We start from the raw sequence: 10,385 nt of genomic DNA on the forward strand, positions 1-10,385 counted from the left end.
GGAGCCCCGCCAGGTCTTCCAGGTGCTGGAGGAGCAGCCGCCCGGCACCTGGGTGGGCACCATCGCCACCCGCCCCGGCTTCACCTACCGGCTGAGCGAGCACCACGCCCTCTTCTCCATCAACGCCACCTCGGGCGCCCTGCACACCCGCGCCACCATCGACCGCGAGAGCCTGGCCAGCGATGTGGTGGACCTGGTGGTGCTCTCCAGCCAGCCCACCTACCCCAGCGAGGTGCGGGTCCTGGTGCTCGACCTCAACGACAACGCGCCCGTCTTCCCCGACCCCTCCATCGTGGTGACTTTCAAGGAGGACACGGGCAGCGGGCGCCAGCTTATCCTGGACACGGCCACTGATGCCGACAGTGGCACTAATGGTGTAGACCACGGCTCCTACCGCATTGTGGCCGGCAACGAGGAGGGGCGTTTCCGGCTCAACATCACCCTCAACCCCAGCGGTGAAGGAGCTTTCTTGCACCTGGTTTCCCGGGGTGGGCTGGACCGGGAGGCCACCCCCACCTACCAGCTGTTGGTGCAAGTGGAGGACAAGGGCGAGCCCCGTCGGCGGGGTTACCTTCAGGTCAACGTCACCGTCCAGGACATCAATGACAACCCACCCATCTTCAGCCAGACTCTTTACCAGGCACGAGTGCCTGAGGATGCGCCTGTTGGGGCCAGTGCTCTCCAGGTGGCTGCAGCCGATGCTGATGAAGGCACCAATGCTGACATCCGCTACCGCCTGGAAGAAAAAAAAATGGTGGTGGGGAGGGGGCTGGCAGCCTCCCGTTTGAGGTGGACCCTGAGAGCGGGGTGATCCGCATCCGGGAGCGCTTGGACTATGAGATGCGACAGCAGTACTCGCTGACGGTGCAGGCCATGGACCGAGGGGTGCCGGCGCTGAGCGGCCGGGCTGAGGCCCTCATCCGCCTGCTTGACGTCAACGACAACGAGCCTCGGGTGAAGTTTCGCTATTTCCCGGCCACCTCCCGCTTTGCCTCCGTGGATGAGAACGCGGCCCCTGGCACGGTGGTGGCCCTGCTGACGGTGAGCGATGCCGACTCCCCTGCGGCCAACGGGAACATCTCTGTGTCAATCCTGGCGGGAAACGAGCAGCGGCACTTTGAGGTGCACAGCAGTAAGGTACCCAACCTCAGCCTCATAAAGGTAGCAGCCGCGTTGGACCGAGAGCGCATACCAGCCTATAACCTTACGGTGGCGGTGGCGGATAACTACGGGGCCCTGCCGCCACCCCCAGGCTCCCCCACTTCTTCCCTTTCCCCTGATGGGGTGGTGGCAGCTCCTGTGAGCCGCTCGTCAGTAGCTAGCCTGGTGATCTTTGTGAATGACATTAATGACCACCCCCCCGTCTTCGGGCAGTCGGTCTACAGGGTGAACATCAGTGAGGAGGTGCCCCTGGGCAGCTACGTGCGGGGCCTGAGTGCCACGGACCGTGACTCGGGCCTCAATGCCAACCTCAAATACAGCATCGTCTCGGGCAACGAGCTTGGCTGGTTTCGCATCAGCGAGCACAGCGGGCTGGTCACCACGGCCGGCCCCGAGGGTGGCACCGCCGGGCATGCTGCGGGCACGTCTGTCTCCAGTGGGCTGGACCGGGAGACTGCTTCTCAGGTGGTGCTCAACATCAGTGCCCGTGACCAGGGGGTGCAGCCCAAGTTCTCCTACGCACAGCTGGTGGTCACCATCCTGGATGTCAATGACAACAAACCTCGCTTCAGTCAACCCGAGGGCTACCAGGTGTCCCTGGCTGAAAACTCCCTGTCGGGAACTGAGCTGTTGGTCCTGAGTGCCACAGATGGGGACCTGGGGGACAATGGGACTGTCCGCTTCTCCCTGCAGGAAGCTGAGCCGGCGCTGGCAGCGGTTGGCCCCTCCTCGGTGACCCCTCGCCGGATCTTTCGCTTGGATCCCATGTCGGGCAAGCTCAGCACCATCTCGCAGCTGGACCGGGAGGAGCAGGCTCACTTCTCCCTGCAGGTCCTGGCCACTGATTTAGGTTCTCCTCCCCTTTCTTCGATAGCCCGAGTTAACGTGACTCTCCTGGATGTGAATGACAATAGTCCTGTGTTTTACCCCATTCAGTATTTTGCCCATATCCAAGAGAATGAGCCAGCTGGAACTTATGTGACCACAGTGTCTGCTACGGACCCTGATCTGGGACCCAATGGGACGGTCAAGTACAGCATCTCAGCTGGAGACACCTCCAGGTTTCAGGTCCATGGCCAGACAGGAGTCATCACAACAAAAATAGCCCTTGACAGGGAGGAGAAAACTGCTTACCAGTTGCAGATTGTGGCCACTGATGGTGGCCATCTTCAGTCGCAGAACCAAGCTATTGTCACCATCACCGTCTTGGACACCCAGGACAATCCACCTGTTTTCAGCCAGGGCACGTACAGTTTTGTTGTCTTTGAAAACGTTGCCCTAGGTTACCACGTAGGTACTGTTCTTGCTTCCACCATGGACCTCAACACCAACATCAGTTACCTTATTACAACAGGTGACCAAAGGGGCATGTTTGCCATCAACAGAGTGACGGGGCAGATCACCACAGCCAGTATTATTGACAGGGAGGAGCAAGCATTTTACCAGCTGAAGGTGGTTGCTAGTGGTGGGGCGATAACTGGAGATGCTGTGGTCAATATAACTGTCAAAGATTTAAATGACAATTCCCCACACTTTGTTCACGCGGTGGAAAGTGTAAATGTGGTTGAAAACTGGAAAGCCGGGCATACCATATTCCAGGCCAGAGCTCTTGATCCTGATGAAGGTGTTAATGGCCTGGTCCTTTACAGCCTTAAGCAAAACCCAAAGGGCTTGTTTTCAATCAATGAACAAACAGGTGCCATAAGCTTAATAGGGCCACTTGACATAAATGCTGGGTCTTACCAGGTTGAAATCCTGGCCTTGGATATGGGGGTGCCGCAGCTGTCCTCTAACTTTATCCTGACTGTCTCTGTCCATGATGTAAATGATAACCCACCTGTGTTTGACCAGCTTTCCTATGAAATTACTATTTTGGAGTCGGAGCCTGTGAATTCCAGGTTCTTTAAGGTGCAGGCTTCCGACAAAGACTCGGGAGTGAATGGTGAAATAGCTTATAATATAATTGAAGGAAATACTGGGGATGCCTTTGGCATATTCCCAGATGGTCAGCTGTATATAAAAAGTGAACTGGACCGTGAAATTCAGGAAAGATATATTTTGGTGGTTGTTGCCTCTGATAGAGCAGTGGAACCGCTCAATGCTACTGTGAATGTTACCGTAATTCTGGAGGATGTAAATGATAATAGGCCCCTGTTCAACAGTACCAACTATGTATTTTATTTTGAAGAGGAGCAGAGAGGTGGATCATATGTAGGTAAAATAAATGCTGTAGATAAAGACTTTGGGCCAAATGGTGAAGTCAGGTACTCATTTGAGCATATGCAGCCGGATTTTGAGCTGAACACGGTAACTGGGGAAATAAGAAGCACTCATCAGTTTGACAGAGAAGCTCTTATGAGACAAAGGGGAGCTGCGGTATTTAGTCTGACAGTAATAGCAACAGATCAGGGGTTGCCAAAGCCTCTAAAGGATCAGGCAACTGTACAAATCTACATGAAAGACATCAATGATAATGCCCCCAAATTTTTGAAAGATCTCTACCAAGCTACTATATCAGAGTTGGCAGCGAATCTGACACAGGTTCTGAGAGTTTCTGCCTCAGATGTTGATGAAGGGGTTAATGGGTTGATTCATTACTCTGTAATCAAGGGAAATGAAGAAAAACAGTTTGCAATAGAGAGTAGCACAGGTCAAGTGACCTTAGTAGGCAAACTAGATCATGAAGCTACTGCATCATATTCGCTCGTCATCCAAGCGGTAGACTCTGGAGCAGTTTCCCTAAGTTCAACTTGCGTGTTGAGCATTGAGGTATTGGATGAAAATGACAACAGTCCTTCCTTCCCCAAATCAACCTTGTTAGTGGATGTCCTGGAAAATATGAGAGTCGGTGAACTTGTGTCATCTGTCACTGCCACTGATTCCGATTCAGGTGACAATGCTGACCTCCACTATAGCATTACGGGGACAAACAATCATGGGACCTTTAGCATCAGTCCCAACACCGGTAGTATTTTTCTTGCAAAGAAACTGGACTTTGAGACACAGTCTCTGTATAAGCTAAATATAACAGCAAAAGACCAAGGAAGGCCACCACGGTCATCTACAATGTCAGTGGTAATACATGTTAGGGATTTTAATGACAACCCTCCTAATTTTCCTCCGGGGGACATCTTTAAATCTATTGTTGAGAATGTTCCTATTGGTAGCTCTGTCATTTCTGTGACTGCTCATGATCCAGATGCAGATATTAACGGGCAGCTAACATATGCAATCATTCAACAGATGCCAAGGGGTAATCATTTCCGTATAGATGAAGTGAGAGGGACAATATTTACCAGTGCTGAAATAGATCGCGAGTTTGCTAATCTCTTTGAGTTAACAGTCAAAGCCACCGATCAGGCTGTTCCTGTGGAGTCCAGACGATTTGCTTTGAAGAATGTGACCATTTTGGTGACGGATCAAAATGACAATGTTCCCGTGTTCATATCGCAAAATGCTCTCGCAGCCGACCCTTCAGTTGTGATCGGTTCCATCCTAACGACAATTATTGCTGCAGATCCTGACGAGGGTGCCAATGGAGAAGTGGAATACGAAATAATCAATGGAGATACCGAAACCTTCATTGTGGATCGCTATAGTGGAGATTTAAGAGTAGCGTCAGCTTTGGTGCCTTCTCAGCTCATATACAATCTCATAGTTTCTGCCACGGATCTGGGCCCTGAAAGGAGAAAATCCACCACCGAGATGACTATAATTCTGCAAGGGGTTGACGGGCCTGTCTTCACTCAGCCAAAATACATAACCATCTTAAAAGAAGGCGAGCCTATCGGGACAAACGTGATATCTATCGAAGCGGCGAGTCCACGGGGCTCTGAAGCTCAGGTGGAATATTACATCGTGTCCGTCCGATGCGAAGACAAGAGTCTCGGGCGCCTCTTCACCATCGGGCGCCATACTGGTGTCATCCAGACCGCTGCCATTTTGGACAGGGAGCAAGGAGCGCGTCTCTACTTGGTGGATGTTTATGCCATTGAAAAGTCATCTGTTTTGCCCCGCACGCAACGAGCAGAGGTAAAGCTTTTATTAAGTAATTACTTACCTGTTTGCTTTCTAAATGAGCCATTTTGTGTATTTGTTGTTAGCCGTTTTACAGATGGTAGCACACAGCAGAAGACCTGAAAGCTAAGTCTGCTGATTCATTAAAGATAACCTTTCAATTAGTATGCCTCAAACCGTTTTCCTCAAAGCTGCCTCTAGAAGTTTGAGAGAGGCTTAGGCATAGTGCTTCAATTTGGCTACTGTAGGCACAATGTTGGTCAAATAAATTTGAGGTACTAAATACTTCGGGTGCTAAAAGCTTTAATCACGGGCATTTTGGACTTCTGCATGCCTTCTCATTTTAGCAATCGTTAATTATTTTAAGTCTTTCTATTCCTATGTGAATTATAACTGAACTTCTTCCGCTACAGTCATCGTGTCAGTATTTGTCCCAGAACTGGCCAGTAGGGGATTCCTCTCTGAACAGCTCATCTAGTGTCTCAAGTCTTGGATGTGCTTAGTGTCCCTGCCTGGTTAAGTCCCTCAGATAGGTCTCTTCATTCATCTCCAATTTAGGTTACTTCTCTACCCTCACTGATGAGTGTGAAAATGGTCTTGTTTCTGTTCTTGGATGCGACACGCGGTAAAAGCGTAAGATTTTTAGCTGGCAGCTTTCCTTATCACAAAGCCATTTGCCTTGACTGAAGAGTCTTTAAATGTTCTCTGCATGACTAGCTTGAGGAGCAAAGGGTGGAAAACAAGTTTGAAACATCATCTGTGAAGTACAGATGTTTTATTTGCTCTGTCTGGTAATTGAGCTGCAGAGCTGATCGTTACACCATTCTTGCTGTCTTCTGCGGGAATACCGAGAAGCCTGGTGTGAAAGGGAGCTTTGTGTTTGTTTTAAGTTCCACCATCTTCTGGACCTGCCTTCTGCACTTCACTATGAGCCATTTAACTTGCAGTTCCTGGAAGTTTGGGACTGGCACTGCTGAGTGGGTCAACCGGCAGAGGATGCTGGTAGTGTGTAGTGGTTCAACCATTTCCCTCGCCAGCTGAACATATTACATCGATATTGCGTAGCCCTGTGCGTCCCAGGCATTACCTCCAGCTATCCTTCCTCTTGGGAATTACGTCTTAGTTTTGAGCCACCAAGGATACTGTGGTGGTTTGGGTTTTTCTCTTTTTGATTTTAGCAGATGTGGTATTTCTAATTCTTACTTGGCAGCTGTAGCTCCTTCTCTTCATAGCCACTTTTTTGTTGTTTTACTGTAATTTAAGTATGATCTGTGTAGGTATGTAACCTCGCTCTCCTATACTGGCAGTGACTGATGCTCTACAAAGTAATTGTTAGGCAGGGAGTTTGAGCACTGTTCAAACTCAAAGATTTTATTGAGAGCGCTCACCTTAGTGTGTGTGCTATGTGCTGTTGATTAGCATGTTTTGAAGAGTGGTAGTGTATCAGAAAATGACCTGTTCTAGTAGTGCTGCTGGTTTAAATAATTCATGCTAATTTTATGAGAAGATTCCTGTTCTATAGGTCTTTGTACCCCTGCTAGTAATTTGTAAAAGATTAAACCTTTATAATTTTTTCTTTTATTATTATTATGTCATATTTTGTCTTGACAGACAGTTGTCTTGAGGGTTAAGCCTTTGTCAGTGGGTATTTGGATCACAGTCCTTCAACTTTAAGTCTGCCCGCGTGACCGAAGAGTTTCTTGACTGGAGAAGGACTCATAGGAGACCCTATGGTCTCGCATGTCGTAGAAGTATTTAATACGAATATTTGGTGAGCAGGGAAGAGAACAACCATTGAAACTTTAAACAAATTTTATACTGTTGAATACAAACCACTCCTGAAATCGAAAGCAAATGTTTTATTCTGTAAAGAACACTGAAAGCAATGGTTGGGAGCTAGGATTTCATATTACTCGTTGTATCTTTATAGCTTCTAAAATGCTGCTTCTCTCAAATGTAATTAGCTTACTGTGCTTCTTCAGAAATATATTATAAATTATAATCAGCTATCAACTTTAAAAAAAACATAACTGTATGCAGTCTTTCTTGTGACTGGTTGAATTTCTCTGGAATGGGTTTTGCTGTCCCACACGTGAACAAGAACTACTACAGTGACATTCTTTGTGCAAGCCGACTGTCAGTAGGTGCTGAATAAGCAATGCAGCTTTTTTCCGTATTACTTTTGGATGGGAACTTTTTTTGGTTTGGGTTTGATGTATGCAGTGCACATGTTTTGGTCTTAAGAGTTTGCTGCCAATCTTCTTTCATAAAAAACCAGCCAGCATCCAAGTATGTGAACACTATCTCTTATCTTTGGAAACCCACCTTAAAGCACGCTCATGCTGAAGTCTTTGTGCATCAAATGTATAATTCAGAAGGTTTAATGTTTTATTCCAGTCCTGGTTTTTAAGGTGATGGCTTGAGTGGTGGTATAACCAGAACACTGATGAGGGACAATGAACGCGTGTGAACCTGTAGAATATCTAAAGCCACAAAACTTAAGTGTTCTTTTGCCCATAATGTCTTCAACTTTTTTTTGGTATATACATGGCAAGATGAAGACTGACTGACTTTTAGATTCCCCCTTGAGAAGTAAGTTGTAAAGCATTGATGCAGGTGTGCAGGGAAAGCCTAATAGGACTGGTACCACTATACCTGACAGCTTTCTGAACAAGTAAGCTGAATGTAAGTTTTTGTTTGCTTGTTTTCTGTTTGGGGTTTTTTGGTGAGCAAAAAGCTCGAGTATTGTGTATTTTCTTTCTTCCTTCTCTTAGGAAGAGTATGTTGGGTTTTGTTTCTGAACATGGTTAAAGAAAAGGGAAAAACAGTAGCAGGATATGCTTAACAACTTCTACATTCTTCTTCACTGCCTGCTATGCCTTCTGCCCTGATGCCAGACATCATCTTAATTGTGCTGTAGCATGCGAGTGAACCACTGAGCACTCGGAGCCACCCGGTGTTAAACTTGCTGGCTGAGACTGATGAGGAGAGCAGCGGTAGCAAGAAAGTTAATAGTTCTTTTGTCTAACGTAGACTTTAGGAATGGTTTTGGGTGGCAGGTACCTGGTGTGCAATAGAGATATTTACAGCTTCGAAACAGTGACTAGGCTTTGTCTAGCCAGCAGGCAGTATAAAAGAGCAGGCTTGCGTGAAACCGCTTACTCTAGAAGTGAATCAATCCTTGTCCTTGGGAAATGGTGTGATATCTTCTTTCCTAAATTCTGTCACTAAACTCTACTTTTTTAATAATATTATTAATATCAACTATATTGAGAAGATCCACCCAGTACTCCAACTGGAAAAAGTCTCGTTCCGGCCTTTCTCATGCATCCCTGGGGTTTGCCCTATAGGATCAGACTATAGATCCACTGATTGCATAGCCACCAGGGTTGTACGCTAGCCCTTTCTGAAGAGAGGGGCCAAGGGAAGAGCTATGGAACGGCAGGACTGTGGTGAATCCCCTTCTGAACCCAAAGCAGCTGATGTGCCTTGAAACTGAAGGGTTACATTGTATTTTCAGTGAAGCAACAGCAAAGTGTTTAGAAAACACAGAACAGTTTATTTACAGTGTGTGGATTATTTTTTTCTAGCACTAGGTTTCATATTTGTATGTGTTTCTGTGCTTGTTATTACTGTATGGAGAGAAAAGGGGAGGGGTGTCAGAAAAGTGCAAGTCGTGAGGTAAAGCTTTGTGCTCAAAGGACCAAATACTTCGAGATTTGCAAAGAAAACCCAAGTGCTTGTTCCATTGTGTTTTACAGCTAAGTGGTGTAATTTTGGATGTTATTAATGAATTTGAAAGCTTTTTTTATTTTGGACTTCTAGCCTATTTCTGTGTAACCTACAGTGACAAACCGGATGATCTGACATTGTGTGAACGTGTTCTGTGGTCAGTCTTAGTTTTTCCCCTCTTGTATTAATCATTAGGTGTTGCGCTGTTCTTCTCAGATAAGGAAAAAATAATGTAGCTGTCCTGAAGGGAGCCCTTCTCTTTGCCATTTTACACCCTTTTTACGTGTTTCTGCTGAAAGAAAAGACTCGGCAATTGCTTAGCTCCTTTCTCTTGGCTCTCCACCATAAATTCTCTTTTAACCTCTTCAGGCAGGGCTGAGGGTTTCACCATCGTGATTTTATATTTAATACAGAATGACTAATGCATATCGGCATCACTTGAAAACCACGTGACTTTATGCAGTCCTGCCTTCCAAAACAATAATCGTATGCTGTGTGATATTTTGGGTGGTCGTATGTTGTACCCTGTTTCTCGGCTGGCGGTAATAATAGGAACCCAGGGACAATACCTCATCTTCTGTGCTCTGTTACTAGGGATTAAACAGAATTAGACAGGATCTCTAGTTTGCATGTTTAACCCTTCAATGGACGGATTCCTTGAAAGGAGCAGTAGGTTTGCGAGGGACCAGTGGTGTGCTAACATGTATATCGTGTATGGCAAATGAGAGAGGGTAACAGGTTGGGAGGTGAACTACTTGTTCAGTTAAACATCTTTCATATACTTTAAATAGGTTCATAGTTTCCAAGGAAGTGAGAGAAGGGTATAAATGAGGAAAGCGTATAAACTTTAAATGAAAGATTTAGTGAGGGCGTTGATTTGAAAATGGAAATACTTGGAGAGGCAGATCAATGATTGTGGTAGCAGTTTTTACCTGTGAATATTAACACGCTCTCAAGACAGGGGTGATTTGTCTTTATTTTCAGACAGGGAAACATGAGGTGCTGAGTTTTCTTTTCCATTTGTACATTCGTAGCTGCTTCTTGTGCCAGTCATGAAACAGCACTACTGGGAAACTTCGACTTCCAAGTCGGGCGAGGCTTTTATCTCCCAAATCCATAGTCTAGGAAAAAAGTGTTCTTAATCAGGCAAGATATGGGGATTTTGGACAATGCAGAGTATTGGCATAGCAAAGATCTGGAAGTTAATGAAGACAGACAGTATGAATGGCCCTCTTCCCCTGGAAAGAAAATCATATGACATTTCACCTTGACTCAGTGTGAAACGCAGCCGTGGCCATAAAACCACGATCACATGATGTAACTACTTTATGTGGAGCTTTTTGACTCAGCCCAGCCTAGGTCCTGTGGCTTAGCTAGCTCTGTGTCACTCCTGCACCCCGGGGGTCCTCACTGGACCTAGGAGTGAGATGAGTGAGTCTTCTCCAGTGCACGTATCTGGTGCAGAGCTCCAGAGA

At 46.7% G+C, this 10,385-nt stretch overlaps 1 protein-coding gene across 1 annotated transcript in view; it reads left to right on the top strand.

Moving 5' to 3' along the window:
• Positions 1-10,385, top strand: part of FAT4 (FAT atypical cadherin 4) — a 161,550-nt gene that overhangs the window by 6,380 nt on the left and 144,785 nt on the right. The window contains 2 exon segments of the mRNA XM_009334958.1: positions 5-745; positions 748-5,193. Of these exon segments, the coding sequence (XP_009333233.1) occupies positions 5-745; positions 748-5,193 (5,187 nt within the window).

This window comes from Pygoscelis adeliae, unplaced genomic scaffold (assembly GCF_000699105.1).
Source record: "Pygoscelis adeliae isolate BGI_AS28 unplaced genomic scaffold, ASM69910v1 Scaffold31, whole genome shotgun sequence".
Taxonomy (NCBI): Eukaryota; Metazoa; Chordata; class Aves; order Sphenisciformes; family Spheniscidae; genus Pygoscelis; species Pygoscelis adeliae.